Genomic DNA, 24,275 nt, shown 5'->3' on the forward strand with positions numbered 1-24,275 from the left:
CCTCGTAGGGCGGCAGGGCCGGCGGGTGATGGGGCCCCGAGGATCGGCTGTTCTCTGTCCTGCTCTTGTCCGGTCTGGCGCTGCCGCGTGGCCGCTGTGCGCTCGGGGGCGCGTTGGAGAGGAGGCCGCGCCGGGATGACATTTTGTTTCGGACGAGGGGAGGGGCTTGCTCTTTCGTAGTGGTGAATGTGGTGAATGTGTTGGTTGTGGATGGTTATGAGGACTCCATAAGTAATTGTAAGATCAGCTTTAGTATGTGTGATGCCTGAATAACTTGTGTCTCTGTGTTGTTGCGTTTATGCTCGTTGCTCTAATAGGCACACCTCTAGCTTGCTTGGATGGAAAACGCGTCCACTGTTTGCAGACGCGACGGGTGTTTAAGTGGTAGATGGAGGGGTTTTAAGCCATTTACCAGCGGGGCGGGTACTCACATGGAAGTATCAGGGGTGGGTACAGTATGTGACAGGAGTACCCAGTATAAAGCGTCATGACCTTGCGGTATCACCAAGAGCATCTCATATAATAGACGGCTATCAGATCAATTGCTCATCGTGCTGCTACGGTACATGCATCTCTAGTCATGTACGTAAGACTCCGATCACTCTGCTCCTGCATCAATTCCAGTCATATCGCCTTACCAAGTGTGTACCATCTTCCCGATAACTCATCATAAGATTATGACATGTCACTAAAGTCGCAGTGCAAAACACTCTAAAGCGGGGGGTCACTTGCCAGTATGCTTACGCCTAACACATCTCGATTGAAGCAGGATAGAACACTATGTATCTCACATCATGTTTCAACAGACACCGTCTTTTCATGCCTTGCGACTCCCAAGTCGACTTAATAAACTCAATCAAGCCCATGACGTTTTCTAACCTTTTTCACACGGTATAAGAGAGTGTTGGCGAATATATAGCATTCATGAGTATGAGCGAAACAATCAACTTGCCAAGAGAGTCCGCGTAACAGGGCTACTCCAATATATACGGCCAACGCCAATGATGAGGCAAGCTCTAATGCCTCGCAGGGACAAGTGCCAGTAATCAACGACCCTGCTTAAATCGCTTGACTAGAGCTCCAAGTCACAATCTCCTTGATTCTATGCCTTTACCCACAAACTATATCAAGTCGAGGCGAGGCGCCATCAAGTTTACCAAGCGTAGCATTCTCACCGTTAATGCCTTCATTACGCGTGGATTTACGCATCTGATTTTAGGTACCAAGGTAGTTTTTGTGGCTATTCGAGTAGCACTCTGGACTCAGTGCAAGTATTGCATCGAATGATGTGAGAATGTGTGTCCTAAACATCCTCGTTGCCTCATTGACTGACTATGGCAGCACATCTGGAATTACCCTGGTTGTGAGCCTTTGAAGGCACGTCCACTAAACTTGCCTAGTAGTCCTCCTTTTCGGCGATCGATGAGCCACGATAATTAAGGTACTGGCACCGGAATGCATTTGTGTCTGTGGTCGAGAAGAGCAATCCTCGACCGCATAAGGGTAGGTCAATAATCCCGGCCGCGCCTGTATGGTTGTCGGTGTGCTCCATGTATTGAATACGGCCCGCAAGTCTTGGACAAGCATACGCATCTCACCAAGATCATGTTCCTCTTTGCTCTGGGCGGTGGACCTCTACGAAACTCTTTTGTTTGCGGCCAGTCATCGATTGAAAACTCGAGATCTGGTATTCGTGCGTTCTGCGCAAGTTTTGGTGAACTTCGTCACATTGAGCACCCGCTGAAAGCTGCAACTTCAGTATTAGGATCCCAATGTCTTCTCGTCCAAAGTCATTCGATTTCAAGCAACATAACATAAGCGTTGTAGACCAGAAATCATGTTCGCACTCATGCGACATGTTCTAGGCACACACCAAGCAGTCATATGTGCTCAAAAAAGAGATATCCTCGCTTTAGATACTCTGTGCAAAACTGATCGATCACCAATATTACCATAGTATTAGTAAAATGCAACCCACACCATTTTTAGATTGAATCTACAAGATGGTACATCACTCTAATACTTACGAGCTGAATATGGGGGTAGTCATTTTCGGCCATATCGCTACGGCGTCGTTTCTATTGATGATTCAACGATTCGAAACGTTAGGTCTGACCCTATCCGGACTTGCGCATTTATCTTTTTGCTCAGTTAAGCTACCCGCATACCTAAATCGTTCAAAACGGCAGGAAATGTAAGCGGCCCTCCAAATGATGTCCAATGTGAGCAAAGGGTGAGAGAGTTGAAATCCAAGCGATGGGTTATACGATAAAGTGTTGGCTAAGCTCGAAATCATACGTCCACACTCGGTCAGCAAGCAGCGGGCGGCAGGTTCATGGCAGATGGTTGTTCAGCATATTCGTTAGTATGTATATCGCTTTTGTGGACGCCGCCACAACGAGTACTGCAAATGCGAGCCAATCAACCTCATACGGTTGCATGGCTTTGTCAGCCCATCCATCGCTACGCCATTCATGGGTGTGTTCCACTGCATATAATGACTTACAATAGTCCCAGTATTCTGGATACCAATCGGCCTGCTCCCAATCTATAATGTCACCAATTCGTCGTGAATTGGGTTCTCCTGAGATGATGATATTTCCGAGAGTAAGGTCTCCATGAGTGACGTAAATATAACCCGTGTCCGACAGGAATTCTCGATAAAAGCCTGTGGTTCCTTCTGGTACGAGCTGTATACCTGTGGCAGCAGCGAACACAAAATCATTAATCGACCTGATGTTGGTAAAGGGCCCCTCTTCATAATCGTCTTTAAAAAGAATTATGTCCAGCACAGTCCCATGGTGAATGTGAATCGATCCTTCAGATATGAGGAGAGTGCTAAGAAGTGAGATGCAGCAAAATCCAGTGTAAGTGGCGTACCAATGAGAGCGATAAACGTGTTGGCAGAAACAGTTTCAAGCGTGGTCACGATCTTTCAAAGATCATCACATATTCTTTATCCACGACTGTCAGTGCTTACCACACTTCACGGAATGTGTCTCCAGATACGAGACTCATGTGTATGAAATTTTTGTCGTTAAGCTTTCTCCACCTGAAAACCTCAGGCAGAGGAATTTCGCCGTTGGCGAATGCACGTCTGATAGCAAGCATTGTCTGGGCTTTTTCTAGTCTCACATGAGACCAGTCACCAAATTTGACGACTAAATTTAGTTGCTCATACTTGATCACGGCCCCCGTCTTGTCTTGACACTGTTGAAGGATTGTCTCTGACGGTGGTAGACGGCGCACAGACGGCGCATTAGATTAGAAGAAGGAAGCGTCGAGGAAATCAATCTCTGCGACTAAAACATGTGGTAGGGAGGGAGGATGAACTTACGGCTTCTACGCCGTTTGCTGCCATTGTGGGTTTAATTTGGAATGCAAGAAAGAACAGGGAGGTGGCCCGGCGGAGGTAGACGTATACTTTGGGGCCTCTGACCGCGACCATCGGCGCACCGTATTTCAGAACGAGACCCCGTGCGCCGCACCGCACCCGCGAAAGAGGGCAGTTCATCCGTTACCCCATAGACAAAAGTCCACTTCTCGGTTTATCTAAGGCAGAGCGGACCGGATGCCGAGTTTTCTGAAAGCTTTAGTTGTATGTGCTTGGAATTGCCGAAATCACTCAATGCATAGTTTAATACCAAATCGAGATTGTACTCGTCAGGGCTTCCGAAAGACACCGGGTCGTGCCGTACAAAGGTCCCCAAGAGCTAGGCTGAACTTATCTTATACTCTATAAGATGTCGTCTCTCTGCTATCTGGACGAGGAACCAGTACATACTTTTGGAAGCAGACTACTGGGTCTATCTCAAGTCGTTCTCCAGGGACAACAAGCCGAGCTTGTTTGCGGTCCTTTGATTTAGATAGTGCGATCAGTACCGAGTGGCTGTTTATGAGGTTCAATTATTGGGGTATCTAGTGTCAAATGCTATATGCTCGAGCGGGACGCGAGAACTCCTAAAGGGTACGTGTCGCTATTGATGCAACGAACAGTCTTATTGTGCATCTCTGGATTCGATCGTCGTAACCCACTGCCCACTTCTTACCAAGTTCCGGGAATAATAAGGAGCTCAGCTCAGAAGTTCTCTAACTTAAGTTGTAGATGTTCAGATGGGATTGTGCTTTGACTGAGACGTGATTTAAATACAAATGCGCCTTGATGACTTCGCCATTCTTTACACGTAACCTCAGTTAAGGCGCTGACCGACAGGGGACCAAGGTTTAAGTATTTAGCTCACACCACCATGTCTGGCATTATATCTTTAGTATACATATTAAACAATAGCAGCATAAATACCAGTCGTACTTGGTAGACTTTTGGGGATCTGATCCGCTTCCGATAGCGGTCCATCTCGTGAAAACTCCAACGCTGCTCCTAGTCCCATAAAATCTCAATGCGGGAAGTCGAATTCGTTTCGTTTCGTAACAAGCTCATGACATCTTCATTACTCTCCATAATCGCTCTCACTCCGCTGCCCATCATTCCCCGTCATATCATCGTGAATGGTGTGAAGTGCATTAAGCCACGTGCCGAACATTGCCTGTACGGACTGGGTCTGCTCTGGTCCCAAGCCCATGCCCTCTACGTTCTCCTTGAGCTTCTCATAAGTTTCTATCATGAGCCATATTTGCAGAGACGACGTTTCTGTACTCGGTCTCATGGTGTTACCGCTGGCTGCGGCCGATAGTTCTTTTGTTAACAGATCGAACACGATCTGAACCGTAGGGTTTTCAGGCATTATGGAAGCAGTTGACTTGAAGTGTTTCGGACCATTCCTTCCGATCGGGCTAGGAACGGGGCTGTCTCTGATCTCGAACACGGGACTAGGAGTCCGTCGCTCAGGGGAGAATGCCACGGGCTTGAAATATATTGAATCCTCCTCAAACCCGACCAGCGTCCCATCCGAAGAAGTGGGAGAGCCCATTCCCGGTCTCGGCGTCAGCGGTAGATCCAGAATGGTCTCGATAGGAGTCGCTGGCCGAATATCCCAAAGCCTCGATGAAAGGTCTTGCGGCACCTCGTCAAATGACTGGAACGGCGTCATGAACCTCTCCTCCGCGAATGAGTTCCCCGAAAAAGAGTTTCGAGACCATGTGTTTCGTGATTCTAGCAGCGCCCTATACGACTCTGCGATGGCCTCTATACCTGAACCATCCTGTGTCAATGGTGGCTCTTGTGATGCGACTGCCTCGAGCTGGCCAATCCTGGTCACAGGTGTTTTAGCATATCTCCTGCTTGTCGATGCAGTAGATGAGGCGCTGGACGGCGTAGCGGTGCCGTACGTTGAAAAACTTTCCGAGGATTTTCGTGCCGGTTCAGCTGCAATGTTCAGGTGTGCGAATTCCGGGATGACTTCCGCTGGCGGTGCAAGACATTCCCGAGAAGGCGGCTGAGGTACGAATTCCACATTCGTCGCAGTGTATCTGCTTGTCCGCAAGTACTCATCCCATTTCGGGTCGCTCAGGTCAATGGGTAGTTCTGATGTCTCTGTCGTCCTGGACGTCGTTTTCTCCAGGTCCGTCTTTTTGTTCGTGAAGCTTGATAGGAAACTCCGGGATTCTGTTGCCTTGGCATTGCCGGTTGCAAACTGAACGCTATTCCTTTGGTTGGGAATCTTCTGAAGCTTCCTCCTGAGCTTTTTGCCTTCTGGTTTCAAGGTGCTTGGGGTATTGGTTGCTATCGGTGCTCTATACCGATCCATAGTTACTGATGTGGACCACTGTGGGCAATGTGTACGAGAGACGAATACGAGAGTTTAGAGTTGACGCTAGAAAGTGAAAAGATCGTCGACAGCAACTGTTACTCAACGACAGAAGAAGTTGCTCAAGTATGAACAAGCTACAACAAATAGTGACCATAGGTAGAATGACGTTGGCTGGTAATGAGAAGGATCATGCCCAGGCCAATGCGAAAACAGGATTGCCATTTAAGCATGGGGGGGCTCGCTCTCAATATGAGCCTACTGGGGTGGTGGTTCCTGACTTGCATATGCAAGCCAGTTGGGCTGGGCTCAAGCAATGAGCGGTCTTGATGACATGGTTGCCCCAGGCTGACGGAATAAAGTCATGTTTTGCATACCACAAGTTTTAGAGTCCTGCACTACGAATAAGCGCCTCAGATTCAAGCGAGACGATGCAAACCTTGGAATGACTTTTCTGATGCGCAACGTCGAAACCGTCTGACTTGGGTGCATACTTTCTGGGCAAGAATTAGGGAAATCTTAGGATGTGAGGGTATTAGTCAGGCACACTAGATTAATCGTCTACCCGTATAAATCTCTGGGCACTCGCCTGGAAAGTACATTGTAAAATTCTATGCCCGAAATTGGTTTTCCTTTTTTTTTTTTCTCTCTTCTTTCTCTCTTGCAGTGGTTGGGCGAACCTGTGCCACGAAACAGAGCCAAAGGAAAATGTGGCAGCGTTGAGGATGCGGGGGCCTTCGTGTTACCCAGCCGTGCTAGTGGTGACCCTGCAAGGCCTCGTACAGCAAGGATCTAATCATGCAACTAGCAAATCCGGCTCAGCTCACGGCTTCGAGGTGGGGTTACTTTGGGCTGATGTCATACCATTCTCATCGCTTGTATGCAATGATCCGGTTTGGTACGGCCTATTCAGTTCCTCCCTCATCTTTGTCAACATGCGTATCTTATGTGAGGCAATGATCGCATCACTTACGTACGGAGCTATCTCATTGAGTTGAGCTATGCCTCATGATGTGGACTTTCGACTTTCGAGATCGTGCTTCAGGAAACGGCGAAGTGCAGGTAGTATCCTTTTTGGCGCGTGGGGGCACACTGTAAGTCGTCTCAACATCACAAGGCCCGATAGAGGATCCTGTTTGGCTGAGTTTGCAATTCCCATGTTTCTTTTCATGATACCTATCTATTGATTGAGCTATCTGTTGTTCATTGGTTTGTCTTAAAGCCGAGAGTCCGGGACGCTGGATTGTGGCAGGATTTCATTGAAAAAGATCCATGTGGACCACCTTTTGCGAGCGACAGCGTGCATAATCCACGGCATCTCTCAGAGCAATGCCCTCATTGTTCAACAGGCCACGTCTCGGCCGACGCGGTCTATATTGATCAGGGCCACATGGTCGAGAAAGCAATTCAATTTGCTTTCTACAGGGTTTGGCGAGGGGAAACTAACTACAACAACACAGCCGTCATAGACCTTCCTAACAACCATTTCGGGGTTGGCGTTCGGAAAGCGAAGGATTCAGATCGAGGATGAGTTCCAAATTGAACAAACTCATCGATGTGGCATGACCGCCTATCTTCGAGCAGTGTGCTGCCGATACCTAATCATGAAGAAACGCTAAATCAGGTTCGGTATCAGAGCAAAGTCATTGGGGATGATATTGTACACTGCTAGGCTGCAGTATTCCTCTGTAATGGTCGAAGAATTGTCAACACGCTGCTAACAAGTCATAGAACGAGTGCCGTCACCATTTTGTGAGTGAATCATCTGTGTTTCTCAAGCTTGAGGGAAACCCCACCCAGAGATACCATGGGTTGTATAGGCAGACAGTCTTCTAAAGTACTTGCCTGAAACACCTGGCCGTAATCCTCCCTTGTGCCAGATCTTATCAGCAACATTCATTCAATCCGCCTATACTTCTCCCTCTATCGATATCAAGCACGTTTAAGTCAGGAGCAAATCGAGCAACGACAATTATGATCTGGCCAGAGTTCGTAAGGCAGGATTATCGTGACTTCACCTACCGCGCACTGTGCTCCGGGGAGCACCATTCTGTGATCGGCAGAATCTTCTCAAACCTGGTACTCAACCGCAACAACATCCCCGTGATTAAACCTTATGATCGTTCCATCAATGTGCGCAAAGGGGGGGGGAAAAAACTGTCGTGCTTTCTTGACCTAAGTTACATAAATCTAAATGAACCGACCTCAACTAACACCCCACGAAGCCACAGGTCACAGTGCTATAGTGATTATGCGCTCAAACCTAAGAATAATATCCTTATCTCCTAGCTGAAACGTCCTCCCTCGGCCACTCTTCTTTTTGCAAGTTGTGCGATCGAAATGCACAGGCAATTTGTGGTTAAAACTCGTCAGGTTTTCTCTGCATAACAACACCAACTGTAGCGGTTTGTTCTTCAAAACGTGAAAATAAATTCCGGCTGAGCATACCAAGATCGAGAGCCGCCGCATAGTAATCTCGAGACCCACGGGGAAGGATTCCTTTGTCTTTAGTTTGACGCTTACAGCAAGCTTATAGCCTCGAACGCCATGATTATGGCATCGATAGTATGGTAAGCAACATACGGTAGACCCATACTCAGTCTCCCATAAGCGATCATGAACTTATACATATCTTCGGATATGTCGCTTCTACGAGCCAAGATTCTGCCTGCCTTGCCCAACAGCATATCAGACTTGTGATCAAACTCACGACCCCATCCTGAAGGCTTCTTGGTGGCATCTAGCAGTTGCTCATGCCACAGACTATGAATATCACGGACGATGGCAGCCAAGTCTTCACTGACACCGAGTGGTTGCTTCTTGGCTAGCTGCTCGGAGCCATCCTCGATCATTTCGTACCATAGATGGAAGAAGCTATTGGCAGGGGAGTCGGGCAACTGACCCCGCGTGCCGGCCCTCTTGATCCCGCAGACAAGCGGCTCTGCGATGGCGGCTTCGGTCACCTGGGACTTGGCCATACGGTAAATCTCCCATGTCCTGTAGACATCATGTTAGAAAAGATTGTTACACTATCAGAAAATATTGGAATGAGTGAGGAATGGTTGCCGGACGCGTCTCATGGACAGGCAGACGTCCTAGAGAGATTTCTCAGACATTTGGGATGTGAATCTTCGTGTTGGGATAACCTACCAATCCCAGAACTGTGGGTACCGGTTTGTGTAGAGCTCGAGAGTCTCGAATATACGCCTATGTCGAGCTCGACTAAAGCTGTATGGAGGGGAGGCGGACGAGACTCGCCCATCTTCGCGATTATGCATCCTCGCTCTGTAATGACCTCTGAAAATCTCGCAAAGCATTGACGATAGGATAGTGGACATGGTCTGCATGCTCTCTGAGAGGCTTCTACCTGGAGGATACAGAAGACGAAGCAAGTTGCGCGTCTCCCCAGTAAAAATATCAGTATGCAAATCCATAACGTCGTTCGCGAGGCCAGAGCCGATGAGCGAGTCTACGCCCCAGTTGTCGAGCCAGGCAGCCCCGTCACGGCACATGTAAGCCGAACCGAGAGTATCTAGAGCGCGAGCTGCGATGATCAAGTCATGATCTAACCCATGTTCGATATGCGCTTTTCGTGGGGTGTTGAAAGACCTCACATTTTCACAGTCATTCATGGCCCGGATGTACCCAAGAGCGAGTCGCCAGAAGCAACGGTCTTCGCCAGATTTTGTGTCATCAAGAGTCGGTATGGATGCGCGTGCCAAGGCCTCGAAAGTGGCCAAGCGATCGTTGAATTTGTTTTGTCCTCTGATCTACCGTGCCGATGTGGTCAGCAGAGTTCATGACATATGTCTGTGGAGAGGTGGCTGGCTTTGGATTGTGAAACATTCTTAGTAAGCTTGATACAAAGTATTCTATTATCTGCGCACTACCATTCATTCGAACCACTGTTAAACAGTCGGTCTGCTCAGGATCCTCGAAGAATAGAAAGAAAATACTTACCCAGTCCACACCTGTCATGGCCGAGTATACGTAATCCTCCCTGTGGCAAGTCGGCTCGAAGGTGAAGGATTGACACATAAGTAAATAAAAAGGGAATTGTGCAATGATGGGAGGATCGCACTCAAGGCCGGTAAGCAGTTTGCCCCAAGATGACAAATGATCATCTCCGCCAGCCTTAGACGCATGTAGTTGGACCGACAGAGATACCGGGTCATCAGTTACATCGGCAGCTAGAAGGATAGCGGCGCCAACTTCCAAAGCGCATTGGTATGTCAGCTCGATTGCATCGATATCATGCAAGCCGAAGCTCGACCTTCTCTCTTCTTCGAATAAGCCATGATACTCAGCCGCAAACGGGTTAACAAGTGCAAGAACTTCATCAGTCGGCTGATAACTTGCCAATGCTTCCTTGACCCAGGGGGCGACCTCGGTAGTCAATGCGAAAGTCCCGATATGCCGCCCACTTGTGGGCTTCGGAGGAGGTGATTCTATGCCACTTTCGATCCATACTCGTCCGTTCGAGGAGAAGCTTTGCTTGTCGTCGCCATGCTGACCGGAAGCTACACTGTCCTTGCAGTTATCATGCGCTTGTAGGTCAACATCCACCCGACTCGCTTTGAGGACAACCTATTCACGTTTCTTAGTGGAAACAATTAACACGAGAGTCAGTTTCAAGGAGTCGAACCATAGCATCTCCCGTATATCTCATCTTTCGCGTATTGATCACAAATTCTGTTACTACCATGATGGATGTTGCACTAGGTGTGCACGTATAGAGAGTAAATTTCTTTTTCACGTCTTGCAGGAAAGGCGCATGTGGCAATGCACTTTTCTTGGGAGAGAGCTGCCTTATATCTGCCTCACAGCCATCTGTAAGTGCGAGCAAGGCCTTTTAACGATAGAAGATTGGACGACCCGACTGAATGGTTCACGATACGGTCAGCCAATGAGGGACGCCTCCCAGTCACAACTGTCGCAGAACATTGGATTCCGTTGAGACTAGACATGGGTTCAGTGTGTGATCTCGCTGCCAATTGGCGTCTGTTTTGTCTCGATACTCTTGCTAAGTCGTATTCTCATATGCACACCGAACTGTACATCACCCATCCAGGAAGCTATTGCACAGCATTAATGGCAGCCTGCTCGATATCCTGGCGCTTACCTGTGCGCGCATTTGTGATAAGCAAGATTGACAAGGAGAGGGGGGCCAAATAGGACTATATGCGAAGTTTACATGGATGCTCTTCGGCGAGGTGAGGTTTGCGCGAAAGCTGACTGTCCTATTTCTAGAGATGGGTAACGTACATAAGCACGCGTGTGGCGCATTTGTAGTTGGTAGGATCATTGTGCCTTGGCACCGCGCTGTCCCATCCTCCCGGTTTCAGCGCAAAGACTCTTACAAATACGTGCGCAACTGCAGCATACGTAGAAACCATCAACGACACAGCAGTCAACGCTTGTAAAACATACAACATGGCCTCTGAAACATTCGTTGACTTTACCGTGCTTTTACGAGCGGCACCGTTGGTGTCTGCCACTAGCGCCCTGTGGTTTTCCGCCGACCAGTACACCTTTCTCAACAACTTCCTGAGGCCTGAACACCGCAATGAAGCTGAGAGCGTGGTCCCGTCTTACTTCAAGACTTTCTTTCCCGGCGGACTGACGCGCATCCTTTTCCTCTACGGTGTCAGTATCAGTACGGGCACCGCCAACTTTTGGGCCAGACCCAACGCGTCGTGGCATTGGTATGCGGCGGGCACGGCGTTTGCGGTCGCGCACTTCGCATTCGCTCCCAGGATCAGTATGTTTGCCAAACCCTGGTGTATTCGAGGTGTGCATACTTTTGAAACAAGACTAACGGGCAATCCAAGTATCGGTTGTACAATCGCTCACCGAGAATCGTCACCCAAAGCAGGGCAACCGAGATCTAAAGAAGTGGCTAGATATCCACGTCGTCAGATCAATCCTCGCGGACCTCCCAGCGTGGATCTGCTTCGTTGTAGCGACTTTGACGTCCTTGCAGCCACTGTGATATGGATGCCACACCGTCATAGCTGGTTGGCTGTTTTCGTTGGCATCAATTGTGATCTAGCATGTAGCTGGGCACTGATCACACAGTGTGTTAGATATCTACTACAGCTTGATATATCGATGTAATATTATGCGGACCGTGATCCATCCCCTGCGACCTGGTGACCGTTGTTACCCACACCAGTGTCAAGAATTCGGAGTATGGGGCGGCTCAAACAGATCCGTTCCTCATCTCATATCTGATGTACAGGCAGACCATGGATGAGCGGATCAACTAAGCATGGAGATGGCCGGAGTTTTGATGATCCCAAAGTCTGCGGCGTGGAGAAGTCCTCAGGATATTCGTAGTATCGTAACTAGCGTCTCACCCATTCACCCTTCCAAGGTCGACCGATGCTTTCTTTGTGTCCAGGTTCCCCAAGTTGAACTACTGACAAGAACGAAGCAGAAATGCTTTGGCACGTAGCAGGCAAGCGCCAGTACCAGTTTCCAATACTTGAGACGACAAACCGGGACGGTTTCCACGCAATGTTGACCATAACAATCGAGATTACGAATAAAATATCCGTCGGCTGCTATGTTATTTCCCCAACTTCTCCAATTGCTGGTGGGTCGCTACAAGTGAGGACAGAATCCAGCCTGTGCATCCCTCGTGATTCCCCAAATGCTAAACCTGCGATCTGAACTGGTGTTCCCTCCCTCTCTCTCTCCCTCTGTTAACATGGAAACAAAAAGGGACTCATCCAAGTCCACACCTTCGTGATTAACGGAGGATTTTCGGTGAACTGCCGTCTATTACCCCTGAAAGCCGTCTGAGCCGGACCAAAGTGGACCTAAATGGGTGAATTACTCCCCCGAACTTAGTTTTTCCACCAACTATAACTCATCCCGTTGGTCACTTCAGGGTCCACTGAAAAATACCCCACGATCATGCGCGACAGCGCTTTGTGGGTGGGAAGTGGGATATGCCCCTCACTGTCACGAGGGGTAGTAAATATATTGAGGCCTCATCTGGGTTTTCCTCTGCGAGAAAAGACGGGTTATATAAGAACATCACGAGTGCCCTCATATTCTTTTTCTTCTTGGCTTTCCCTTCTGTCTGTTTATGCTTGTTTTCCAGTAGATTTTTGTATAACTGTACCTGTCATACATCACTGGGGGCTATTTCAATCTATTGGACCACAGTTACACAACATAAACAGTTTCATCACACAAAGCAAACATGCCTGAAGTTACCATCACCGGCTGGACCACCAGGGACGTCCGTTTCCCGACGTCCTTGGACAAGACTGGTTCAGATGCCATGAACGCTGCGGGTGATTACTCCTCGGCGTACTGTATCTTGCAGACCGACTCCGAGTTCAGCGGTCACGGAATGGTGAGTTGCGCGCCCCCCAATTCCCTATCCCCATCAAGTATACCCGTGCATGAACCCCCAATTGACATGCACTTACCCGAGACACGCCAACTCTTGGCGATCTATACTGCCATACTACTTGCAGGGTACAGAGCTGACATATCACTTAGACCTTCACCATTGGCCGTGGCAACGACATTGTCTGTGCTGCCATCGATCACGTCGCAGATCGTATCAAGGGCCGCACTCTGTCCTCTCTCGTCGAGAACTGGGGCAAGACATGGCGCCACTTGGTGAACGACAGCCAGCTGCGCTGGATCGGCCCTGAGAAGGGTGTCATCCACCTGGCTCTCGGTGCTGTGGTCAACGCCATCTGGGACCTGTGGGCCAAGACCCTGGGCAAGCCCGTCTGGCGAATCGTGGCCGACTTCACCCCCGAGGAGTTCGTGCGATGCATTGACTTCCGCTACATCACCGACGCCATCACCCCTGAGGAGGCCGTTGCCCTGCTCAAGGAGTCCGAGGTTGGCAAGGAACAGCGCATCCAGGATGCGCTGAACAGCCGTGCTGTGCCTGCTTACACCACCAGTGCCGGCTGGCTCGGTTACGGAGAGGACAAGATGAAGGCGCTCCTCAAGGAGACACTGGCCAACGGCTACAAGTACTTCAAGCTCAAGGTCGGTGGCAACCTGGAGCAGGACAAGCATCGTCTGTCCATTGCCCGTGAGGTCATCGGCTACGACCAGGGCAACACCCTCATGGTCGACGCCAACCAGGTCTGGAGTGTCCCCGAGGCAATTGAGTACATGAAGAACCTCAAGGAGTTCAAGCCCTGGTTCATCGAGGAGCCCACGTCCCCCGATGACATTCTCGGCCACAAAGCCATCAGAGAGGCACTGAAGCCCTACGGTATCGGTGTCGCCACCGGTGAAATGTGCCAGAACCGTGTCATCTTCAAGCAGCTGCTCGTCTCCGGCGCCATCGACGTCTGCCAGATCGACGCCTGCCGCATGGGCGGTGTGAACGAGGTGCTGGCCGTCCTGCTCATCGCCAAGAAGGTCGGTGTCCCAATCGTGCCCCACTCCGGTGGCGTCGGTCTGCCCGAGTACACCCAGCACTTGAGCACCATCGACTACGTCAACGTCAGCGGCAAGCTCTCGGTCCTGGAGTACGTCGACCACTTGCACGAGCACTTCTTGCACCCCTCCGTCATCAAGGATGGTTACTACCAGACTCCCACAGAGCCTGGTTACAGCGTCGAGATGAAGGCAGACAGCATGGACCAGTTCTCTTACCCTGGTAAGGAGGGTGTGAGCTGGTGGAAGAGCGACGAGGCCAAGCCCATCCTGGAGGGCGAGAAGTACTAGGTACTAGGTCTCCACAGAGCCATTCGCTCCAAGTGTTTGGGGACGGAAGGAGGTAGGGCCCAAAAAGAGCCCATCCGCAGGGCAACGATGGCATCCTGTTAGCTGGCCCGCCATGCCGGACTTGAGTCGGGCCGCCGCTATCCTGTAGCAATAACTATGAAAAAGAATTGCATGAAGCTGCCGGTAAACGCAGCTTCGGGGTGTGGTCACCGGAGACCATTCCGCGGGGAAACGATGGCATCCCGTACGGCGGCCCCCGATAAGCGGGGGCATCTGCCGTCCAATGTTTTTACGAAGCGCATGATTTGGATATTAAAGTAAAAGAAGATGGGGGCTCTGGTCGAAGGAGATCAGTGCGTAGGGAAACGATGGCATCCTATGTGGAGATTACTCTCCACCCCTTTCACATGAGCTAAATGAATATAATTGCTGTGTCGAGCAAATATCAGCTGCCGCCGTCTATTTCGTGAATGCCATCCTCGACTCAAGGCGACCTAGTCGTTGATTAGAAGTCCGTATAATTACATGCATGCTCTGTCATGACACACGCCCTCGTGCTGTTGCGTCCCTCAGCCTGACCGACACTCCCTCCCCAGATACGCCGAGAATTCGAACACCAGCTAACATCACTGCGAACCCGTGGACGGCAGATCAAGAGCATACATAATCGCCACGCCCATGACCGTCGAGTAACTATCACCAGTCATCATGGGAGCGTGCTTGATGAAATTGTAGTGCGCCGTAACAGTCCAGTCATTACCCTTGGCTGCCAGGATCGGCCCGAGAGACTGAGGCATGGCGGACCGGTGAGCCGTCCCGTGGGCATCGACCGAGCCGGGACTGGTGCCATATCTTGGCACGAATCGGCACCGCGGCCGTTTGTTATGTATGATCTCCAGGCCCACGGCTCCGTCGTGGAGGTGGCCGCCGGCCCCGACCACGACCATGTCTCGGTCCATCTTGAAGGATGGGTGCATCGTGAATTTGAACGGGCTTGGGGAAGGCCGACGTCCTCTGCGGTTACTCGTGTCAGCATCGATTGGTGTTGAATCAAAGCATAGACCCAACATTCAAGGCGGTACCCACGGTCTCCACAGGTACCGGCGCCGCCCAGCGTGTACGGCTGAAGCCGTGCAAACGACGTCCAGTCATAGGGGACGAACTCCCACTCGATGGTGAAGACCAAGCCAAGCAGGCCATTGGCCGCAATGAGCAGGGTCTGACGGCAAAACATTTTGGATACTAAGGATGTGGAACATCCAGTCCAAGGAAAGTGGTGATCGGCGTTTGTAGTGGTTGACTTTTGCCAGAAGAGATTGCACAGTCAAGGGAGAAGGGAATACCGATGCACTGGTTCGGATGCATTGTGGTTGAGGATGAGAAATAGATGAAGCAGAGAGAGAAGATGGCTTTGAAAGGCCTCAACGACTCCTTCAACAGACTTTCGTATATATCCTCAAGGTAGGCCCAAGATCAGAGCAACCCGAAGAAACGGTGGCAACCGAGTAAGAAGTGCTTGACTTGGGAGGATTTCTGATCATGTGAAGGCACACGAGGGTTGGCGAATTCTGCACGAGCATCAAGGAAGGAAGGAGTCTTGGAGGATATTGAGTAAAGAGTCAGTGAATCATGGCTCAACTCTTTTGAGCAGATATGTCGATCGACCTTGTGGTCTAGGAGACTAGTTGTCCGTTGCCGCACGGGGTCATGATACGAAAGTGTCTATACTGTTATTTCTACTCTAGCAAGAAACATAGTGAACACGCACTATCGGCAGAAAGTTGACCAGTATGGCCGACATCGTGACTGCGAAGAGTGAGACATGCCGAAAAGCTTTCATAATGGCGGCTAATGGCAAGGTTATAGTGCCATGGCGTGGTTGTACGTGGCTATACGCCAGCAAGGTCATGCTCGACCATCTGGTTATGAACTACGCACGCAGTGTCTGTACCCGGAAACCCAATCTAGTATAACAGTCTAGGTACTGTGCACACCAAACACCGGATGAATGTCAAGATACATGTGAGAAATTCAACGCTTGAGTGTGAACACGTGTGGCTAACGCGAGCAACATACTTGCATCGTTTGCTATGTTTTTTTTATTCAAGGTTTGCTATTACAAACAACATACTTGGATCGTTTGTTATGTTTTTGTTTTGGACGGCGTTTGCTGTTACAAACATCTCGTCTTCATCCACTCGCTTACACCCAGGCCGAGGTTCAGACCATTTCTAGCCCACCATGTCCTGACAGATCTAGGATCACCGATAGCATCCTCCAACGCCTCTTCGATGTCACAGGTCTTATACTCAACTCTGTGTGTCCTGCCATCGCCAGCGCCTTCGCCTCTTGCATATTGCTTCCACCACTCCAGGACATTGACATGACCCTGCCTCGTTGGTGCTACCAACACTTGGCAATCGCATGACAGCTTGTCGCCCTTGATTTCGGCCCAAGCATCCAATACACCAATGTGTCCATGCGCGCTTGCAATCTTGGGTACACCATCACCATGCGCCACCGGAATTCCAGAAGATTCCCACCAACGGATAGCGGCCGTCTGTCCCTGTTGTGCAGCTGTGAGGAGACTTCGGCCAGGCTTGAGGATAATGTCGCCGTTTTTGGATGCGGCTTCTCGCCACCACTCCAGAATTAGCAAGTGACCTTTTGCTGAAGCCGCCTCAAGCGCCTGCTCCGTGTATTTGAGCGGCAGGCCGGAGCGCAGCCACCAATCGAGGACATTGACGAATCCCATCCGTGAAGCATTGTCTAAGGCTTCTGCGTCGTATTCCTTTTTCAAGAAAGAAGGGGATGTATTCCACCAGTCCAAAATATCTGTCCTTCCATAAACACCAGATGCCTTGTTAGGAAGGAGTTTCGAATGGAAAGAAGCCCAGAAGACCTTGCTGAGGTTGCTTTCCAGGTACGCCAGCACTTCAGTGAGTGAGAATTTGATGATGAGCTTCACAGCAAGGGGTGATATCAAAAGATCACTGGGTGCTTCAGAGAGTTTGCGGCATATGGATGTCGGAGGCGGGCAGGAGAGGATGAGCCACTCCAGTTCGTTATTAAAGATGTCGACCGGGTCGGTAAGCGTATCACGCGTGATGCGCCAATCCACAGGTGTAGGTAAATTGGTATAGACACTAAGAGCTTGGGCGATCTCCCAGTCGCCGACATACTCAAATATCATAGTCCAGATCTCCGGGGGTAGTTGTATAGCGACCTTGCTGGGGTCGGCGGTGTGTAATGCCTGTTGTGCGGCGACCTCGACGTCGTGACCTAGGCTGAGAAGCTCGGCCTGGTTCTTGATTATACCAACCAGGTCGTTGAAACCATCCCACGAGACTACGCGCTTCGACGACTCGGGTGTCTCGTAGTGCCAAAGAACGGGGGACATGACCTTGATCCAATCCCACTTTTTCTTGATCTTGCTCAGCTGCTTCTTTGTCATGGGGTTCTCCCACATTTGTGTCGACATGCCGGGGACGAGCAGTATCTTTTTGGAGACGTCCCAAGACCGCAAGACCTCGAGAAGCAGTGTGTCGGCAATGCCGCACATCATTTTGGCCAAGTGGTCTGCATCGATTGGGGCAAGAACGAGGATGTCGGCCCAGTCGGCCAGCTCAAAGGCAGTCTGTCTTGCGGCCTCTATGGCTTCTCGAGTCTTCTGGTCGGCATCGATAGCCAGGGTGGCGAGGCTCCGGTTTTCTCTGACTATGATCTCCTGGGTCAGTCGTCGCGGGACGTCGTCGACGAGCGCTTGGGTCTCAATCTGGGAGTCCTTGAGCAGCCTGACAGCGATGGCCTGAGCATATGCGACGTCTTTCTGGCCGTTCGCCGCGACCAGCATACGAAGTTTCCTCGTGCGGGGCATCTCATGCAACGAAGAAGTGGAAGAGTTGGCGGTCGGTGTTCGCAGGAGGTGGCGTTGTAGGAAGGATGTTCTCCCCCGATCGGGAGAAGGACTGCTGTCGACCATCTCGTCACATGCTACGGGGCACGCACGGGGTGCTCCTTTGCACACAAATTGGAAGAGGGACGAGAGAGCCGCGGCCGTGGCTGGACTCTGTCGCAAGGCCTGCGTTGGCGACACAGGTCAACGGGGGTCAATGGCAAATGGTCTGGGTCGAGTCAGGCGGTGACACGATTAGGTAATGATGGCTATATTCAGGCCCGCCGCAGCCAGGCAGTCGAATGCTACGTTATGTTATCTTGTGGAGGATGGATAGAGGCGCCTTGGATTGATGGCCTTGTCCGGTTTGGGCTGATAGGATCAGAAAGATCGGGATCAGACCGCAATGCATTGATTTCAAAATCTGGAGACCTGGAGCAGACGTCGTGTCTCGAAATTCGGACTCGAACTCGAACTCGAAATGACCGAGTCCCAATTCGTGGACCCTGCGCAAGAATGACGCCGGCAAGTGGGTCCTCAGACTCGACCGGGGGAGCAAATGGAGAGAGGGGAGGGAGCTAACAGTGGACAGTGGGCTTGGCGCTAAAAGGAAGCGTTTCACTGCTTAGCATTTGGGGCTCTCCAGACGTTTTACAGCATCTTTACAGAGGCTTTACGGAGGCGTTGGGGGGGGGGGGGGGGGGGGGTTCCACATCCCAAGGTCAGACTGGAGATGAAGTAATCTGCATCTCACCACAAATCTCCTGATAGCAAACGCCACCTCCAAGTCGAATCGCGTATTGTAACCCAGTTCCCGGCCTCGCGCCCGGATTCAAGCAATCAATCATTCCTGGTAGACAATAATGTGACCCCGTCTGTGAAAGGCGATCATTCCCCGCCATCTATCTACTAGTACAGGCGTTCCACCTCGAAACGTAGCCGCCTTGTGTTCGGATCGTCCCAACCGCGCACCTTTCTCTCCAACCCCAAGTCCCCCCATCCAGCTCGGCCCTCGCAAGCCCACTTGATCCCCGTCCGTCTCCCGATATCCTGCCAGAGGTTTTTGAAGCTCCCCCGGTTATGTTTAAATATCTTCTTCTTAGCTCCAGTCTCTTGAGCCACGAGATGGCCAACAACCCGGCCGCTATAAGTGTGCCCGCCGAGCGCCGCAATAGCTCAACCAAGTGTGCGCATGCTTTACTCTGCCCTGCGCGATTCCCAATGTGCAGCACCCTACCGAGATGGGCGATGGAAAATGTGCCTCTGAGCGATTCGAGCCTTAGGTCAATGTAATCAAATATGGCAGCATTGGCAAGGTTCCCCTTGCAGGTGTCACGGTCTTCGAAAAAGTCATAAGCGATATCCAAAAGACTGGGCGTCACTTCCAGACCGCCAAGATTCTCCGATCAAGCCCCGTCATGAACCAGTGTTCGGATATCCTAAGCTATGTAACAGCTAACGTTCAGCAAGGAACCTGAGTGTCAAGATTCGTGGGCAAGACGGCTGGCGGTGTAGCGGCAAGTCCACGAGTCCAAGTATGCTAACGCACGACCAGACTGAGATACTCTATGTCTTGTCTCTCTGTTCCTCAAACTCAGCCAGACACCCTGGAGATTTGTGATTGTGATTACCTTGCCATCTGCACAACATATAGGACAATCCTCTCAGGCTCTATGGCTATAATTCTCGAGCAGATCATGTACATCGTTGGACAGGGATGTTATTGGTGGTTGGTACCATGGAACCGACCTGTCATTTCTGTTGAAATCCGTAGCGGCAGGCATTTTCTCAAACTTTCTATTGAGGAGCAAGATAAGCACGAAACCATGGCTCTACCGTTATGCTGTCACGTGAGCTTAAGAACTACTTTCCTGTTGAACCAATATTCGGCCTTGCCATCGATGAGATCAGATAAGAACGAAATCGCAAACAATGCAAGCAAGACGGTATGGGATCCTCTGGGTGCTCATGCAATCTACAAGGGTACAAATTGCAACAATCACAGAACGGTTCCCACAAGTCCCCGGACGCTCTCAACCGCGAATTAATGTAGTTTTCGTCAGGCTATATAGCTTATGTTTGAGCTCAAACAAGTCATCGAGAAATTACCTCGAAAAGAGCGGGCATTATTGCCGGTATTATGAGGTCGCCATTCCGCTTCGTTTTGGATTATCGTCTTAAACTTCTTGTTGTTAGTAAGGATTTTGAATATATTGCTCTTGCCTTGACTGCCAGATCCGCGTCTTTCCACTGCCATGAATATACTACCAACACATTAACATATAGCATAAAGGAATTGCGCTCATCAAATTCTGCTACATGACTCAGAACTGAAAGTAGTGATCGATATCCTGGGTCTACATGAGGTAGCATGAAGAGAGGTTTTATCACATCAACAAGGATTTCGTTATTTTGCCTGAGCGGGGTTAAAGATAGGTAGTAACTCCAAAGATAGTGATCTTTTGACGTTGGTGATCTGGGAAACTTGTAAGCATCCTTTCCGGATGATTGAAGGTGGGATTTGGCGATGTCGAATGTTCCGAAAATGAGACTTGCAATTGAGCAGAGATAGGCTTGCCGGGATTGACCCTGGTATTCCATGGCGCTGTGCGTAATTTTGAGTAACCGTCAAGGTCATGTCTTTGAATGTTGCGTCTGTATCATCTCGTTGACTTTGACATTTTCACCCCGTTCGTTTGCACTTGCGACACGTTGGAAGGGTTTTATCGCCCATAACTCGGCGTAGACGGCATTTATGGCACGAGATAGCTTTTTCTCGATAGTTTATAGCCGTGACGATTATGCTAAGATCGCGACAGTATAAATAGTCAAAGATTGGAATGTTAGTCATTAATTCAATCTTTGACATGGTTGAGCATGGAATACTGAATACCGCATACACTTGAAGTACTGTTTCTACCCACACGATATCCACGGGTCTTGTACTTGGAATTGCTGCATCAATTTATGGGATGAAGATCCCGGCCAATGGCATCGTCGATCGAGGAAGAAATGGCATCATCCACTCAAGCTATATATCACTGGAGAGCAATCGGTTCTCAAGGTACAAAAATAACCGGTGCATGTTCCGATTGGATGGCAATATACAATTAGATGAAATGGTAAGAAAACACGACACAAGACTGCAAACCACCAAGCAGGAACCGGACCTGTGACTGTCTCGAAATTGAAATGTGTATAAATCACGTCAACAATCTCGTGGGCGGCTTCAAAACAAAGACTAGTATAATCAATGATAAGTCGTCGTTGCGATAGACTTTGAAGCCCAGTGGAGGTTCTGGGGTTGGCCTGCTTCAAATATAACTCTGCCATGACTGGTCGAAATAAGACTATTCGAGCATGCAGAAATCTTTCAAGGTTATGACAATGTCAAGATTCGCAGGGAAAGGAGAAATAATATTTACCGAGCATATAGCACAATTTGCTGTCTCCGGAACACAACTTCGTCGCTCAGGCTATCCAGAGAATATTGAAGGTTGTCTGGAAGTGAACAATGCCATTGAAGAAGACTATTGTCGAACCGAAGCACAGAATCAATGACATAATTCTCCTTCTTCCTAGCTTCTCCAGCACACATATACATTTTCTTGTAACACATCGTCGACTATGCTGTAAAGCTGGAACGACTTGATGAAGAATGCAACTATCGTTGACTGCCCATCCGGGCGTATCGCGGATGGATCGTTTTGCGAGTCAAGAAATCCGTTGTCGATTATAGAAGGCGACGGTACCAGGTTATATAGCCACGTCGGGATCATGCTTGGCCGTCCAAAAATCATTGATAACATGCTGTAAATTATGAACCAGGTGATACCACTACGTATCTTCGGTAGACATATATAGATATTCGCATGTGTACATGTATGTGTATGTGTATGTCAATTGACGAGTGCACTTACCGATCCATATATATATATAAAGCCATGCATACTCTCCGGGAGATCTCAATCTCCCTGGAAAGGCGACTCTCTGTGTAGACGAGATGGAGTCCGAGACTCTGCGCCATGCGAATGGGAGAGCCGACGCTCATCCAGCACCGGTAAGACTCACTAGTATTTTGAAGAAAGAGACCCATCATAAGCAGGCATTGGACCTCCTCAACAGAAGCTCTATTTCCATCGTCAAAAAGCTTTTGGGCGCGTTCCCAGATTGTTTGACCAACATCCTTCCGTTCATTTGGCTTTTACGGTGGCTGAGAATTGACTTCCCAAAGCGAATGTCAGGTTCATCATACAACGAAATATTCTTTCTGGCATACTCAATGGAATCCCGAGCCGGAGAGCTTCGTAGGATTCTTGGAAAATTGTCCTATCATGAATTGGTAGCACTGCCCAGACTAAATCGTAATATGCTTCAAGTAGGCCATCGCAGTTCTCCTTGGGGGGAGTATGCAGTCCTTCAGATCAGGCGGCTCATCTTCGCTACCCTGATCTTGGCATCTCTGCGGCGAAAACACACCATTCACAGTCGAGACGGTCTCAGGTGAACACCCCAGTCGCACATTAATGGCTGAATTGACCTGCCACATGAACGAGTCGGCACTACTTTTCCCGAAGACTTCTCTACTAGTGGAGGACTTTGAAGCTCGATTATGTGTGTTGCTTGCACTTTGGACGCCATGGTCTGGGTACATGGGTGATGGACTGCAGAGCAGCTGAGGATGGTGCGGTGAAGCATCTAACCTTGATGAGGATGCAGCTTGATCCTTGGCAGCGGTCTTGGACCGATCGGCTGACACTACATGCTGCGAATTGCTTCGTAAAATACTTTGATCCCTGAAGAGAGGCGCTAGCTGATCCTCCCGTCCATGCAAGTTATCTTAATCTCGATTCCAATCAAATTCTTTGTCAGGAGATCGATGTACCGAGCTGGTGCATCGGAGACTTTCCAGGCGCGCGTTTCAGGTTTATCGCTCGATTCGTAGCCCATGATCGCCGTCTCAGCATTCAGCGTGAGATCTGACATTTGTCGCGATAATTAAGTGTCGAAAACGTCGGATTGCATGTCAATGTAAACTCTTGCCTTCCCATAGACCTGGACAGCGTCGTAATCCCATGTTGGGACAACCTTTCCCGTGTTGGGCTTCGTCTCCTTGTGGAACTTTGGGGTTATGTAGTGATGCATCAGGCCATTGAACATGACAAGTACGTCTTCTGGAAGCCAAATTTCATTGCTGTCTGATCCGAATTGAGATACATACTCGATAATGGATTTGGCCTGAGGGTTTTGTCTTGCCATGTGTCCGCGCAGTCTCCCATACAAGCTACCGACATCTTCTTCAACAATGTCGATAACCCAGGGGATATGACTTGCTTGTAAAAGGGGAAACGGTGGGCATCGAATGGCCGTGGTCACGACGCCTAAAGAATTGGCTCGTATGAACTGGTGGAGAACATCGAGCTTATGTTCCGCATTGTGTGAGAGAAGATGCATGTCTTTGGCGCTGACCTGACGGACTGAGCCGGTTGGAATTGACCAGAGCAGAATTTAAATCTCGCCGGCGAGGGCCAGATTCGACGTCCATACTAGGTCTGAGTTCCAGCTCTACTTAATGGTCACCCGACGAGCCAATCAAGGACCATTCCAACCGAAGCCTGGGTTCGGCTGTTTGCCCAATCGCTTGGACGAAAGTCGCCACAGAGCATGAAAGTCTTTTGAATTAGACTATCAAGAATTTAACTGCAGGAACTTCATTCGCTGCCCAACTTATGAGTTCTTCGATCACCAAGCCAAGACCACCCAAAGTGTCGCAAGTTCGTTCGCAACTCCCCAGGCAGAATTGGACACAACATGAATACGATATCTTGACCGATCCTTCCTTCATTCCTGTTCAGAAACTCTGTGCCGTCTTCACCCAATCGACATTCTACTGGGCCAAACCACTTCCAGATTCAGCCATGAGAAAGACGTTGGTGATTCTCTTTGCTTTGGTCTGTATA

The 24,275-nt window shown here is 49.7% G+C and overlaps 8 protein-coding genes across 8 annotated transcripts; 2 read left to right on the plus strand and 6 right to left on the minus strand.

Moving 5' to 3' along the window:
* Positions 1 to 2,333: 2,333 nt before the first annotated feature.
* BKA67DRAFT_539855 (uncharacterized protein) lies at positions 2,334 to 3,361 on the minus strand (the record flags this gene model as incomplete). The annotated part of the gene is made up of 3 exons (XM_046100701.1): positions 2,334 to 2,838; positions 2,981 to 3,210; positions 3,338 to 3,361. The coding sequence occupies 3 exons, from the start codon at positions 3,359 to 3,361 to the stop codon at positions 2,334 to 2,336; spliced, it is 759 nt and encodes a 252-aa protein (XP_045954540.1).
* Positions 3,362 to 4,448: 1,087 nt separating this feature from the next.
* Positions 4,449 to 5,705, minus strand: BKA67DRAFT_539856 (uncharacterized protein; the record flags this gene model as incomplete). Its single annotated transcript, XM_046100702.1, has 1 exon — positions 4,449 to 5,705. The coding sequence occupies one exon, from the start codon at positions 5,703 to 5,705 to the stop codon at positions 4,449 to 4,451; it is 1,257 nt and encodes a 418-aa protein (XP_045954541.1).
* Positions 5,706 to 8,109: 2,404 nt separating this feature from the next.
* On the minus strand, positions 8,110 to 10,590 carry BKA67DRAFT_403970 (uncharacterized protein). The gene is made up of 4 exons (XM_046096714.1): positions 10,351 to 10,590; positions 9,666 to 10,292; positions 8,856 to 9,475; positions 8,110 to 8,702 (listed from the first exon to the last, which is right to left on the minus strand). Exons 1-4 carry the CDS (start codon positions 10,408 to 10,410, stop codon positions 8,225 to 8,227), a joined length of 1,785 nt encoding a protein of 594 aa, XP_045954542.1. The 5' UTR covers positions 10,411 to 10,590; the 3' UTR covers positions 8,110 to 8,224.
* A 74-nt stretch (positions 10,591 to 10,664) lies between these two features.
* BKA67DRAFT_649683 (uncharacterized protein) lies at positions 10,665 to 11,782 on the plus strand. Its single transcript, XM_046106021.1, has 2 exons — positions 10,665 to 11,466; positions 11,537 to 11,782. The coding sequence occupies exons 1-2, from the start codon at positions 11,139 to 11,141 to the stop codon at positions 11,695 to 11,697; spliced, it is 489 nt and encodes a 162-aa protein (XP_045954543.1). The 5' UTR covers positions 10,665 to 11,138; the 3' UTR covers positions 11,698 to 11,782.
* A 1,136-nt stretch (positions 11,783 to 12,918) lies between these two features.
* On the plus strand, positions 12,919 to 14,420 carry BKA67DRAFT_523324 (enolase C-terminal domain-like protein; the record flags this gene model as incomplete). The annotated part of the gene is made up of 2 exons (XM_046098451.1): positions 12,919 to 13,074; positions 13,224 to 14,420. 2 exons carry the CDS (start codon positions 12,919 to 12,921, stop codon positions 14,418 to 14,420), a joined length of 1,353 nt encoding a protein of 450 aa, XP_045954544.1.
* A 626-nt stretch (positions 14,421 to 15,046) lies between these two features.
* BKA67DRAFT_662769 (uncharacterized protein) lies at positions 15,047 to 15,654 on the minus strand (the record flags this gene model as incomplete). Its single annotated transcript, XM_046108067.1, has 2 exons — positions 15,047 to 15,434; positions 15,503 to 15,654. 2 exons carry the CDS (start codon positions 15,652 to 15,654, stop codon positions 15,047 to 15,049), a joined length of 540 nt encoding a protein of 179 aa, XP_045954545.1.
* A 939-nt stretch (positions 15,655 to 16,593) lies between these two features.
* BKA67DRAFT_662770 (flavoprotein) lies at positions 16,594 to 18,402 on the minus strand (the record flags this gene model as incomplete). The annotated part of the gene is made up of 1 exon (XM_046108068.1): positions 16,594 to 18,402. One exon carries the CDS (start codon positions 18,400 to 18,402, stop codon positions 16,594 to 16,596), a length of 1,809 nt encoding a protein of 602 aa, XP_045954546.1.
* A 4,722-nt stretch (positions 18,403 to 23,124) lies between these two features.
* On the minus strand, positions 23,125 to 23,769 carry BKA67DRAFT_594805 (transcriptional regulator PAI 2-type; the record flags this gene model as incomplete). Its single annotated transcript, XM_046105094.1, has 2 exons — positions 23,125 to 23,274; positions 23,329 to 23,769. The coding sequence occupies 2 exons, from the start codon at positions 23,767 to 23,769 to the stop codon at positions 23,125 to 23,127; spliced, it is 591 nt and encodes a 196-aa protein (XP_045954547.1).
* Positions 23,770 to 24,275: the final 506 nt, after the last annotated feature.

The sequence above is a fragment of the Truncatella angustata genome (assembly GCF_020726525.1).
Source record: "Truncatella angustata strain MPI-SDFR-AT-0073 chromosome Unknown BKA67scaffold_8, whole genome shotgun sequence".
Taxonomy (NCBI): domain Eukaryota; kingdom Fungi; phylum Ascomycota; class Sordariomycetes; order Amphisphaeriales; family Sporocadaceae; genus Truncatella; species Truncatella angustata.

Bases quoted from the DNA above. Each gene is read 5' to 3' on its own strand.
- BKA67DRAFT_403970 (XM_046096714.1), bottom strand. From the start codon at position 10,410: ATGGTAGTAACAGAATTTGTGATCAATACGCGAAAGATGAGATATACG. The intron at 10,293-10,350 runs GTTCGACTCCTT...AAACGTGAATAG, and splicing joins GATATACGGGAGATGCTATG to GTTGTCCTCAAAGCGAGTCG. The intron at 9,476-9,665 runs GTAAGTATTTTC...TCGGCACGGTAG, and splicing joins CCATGACAGGTGTGGACTGG to ATCAGAGGACAAAACAAATT.
- BKA67DRAFT_649683 (XM_046106021.1), top strand. From the start codon at position 11,139: ATGGCCTCTGAAACATTCGTTGACTTTACCGTGCTTTTACGAGCGGCA. The intron at 11,467-11,536 runs GTATGTTTGCCA...GGGCAATCCAAG, and splicing joins CGCATTCGCTCCCAGGATCA to TATCGGTTGTACAATCGCTC.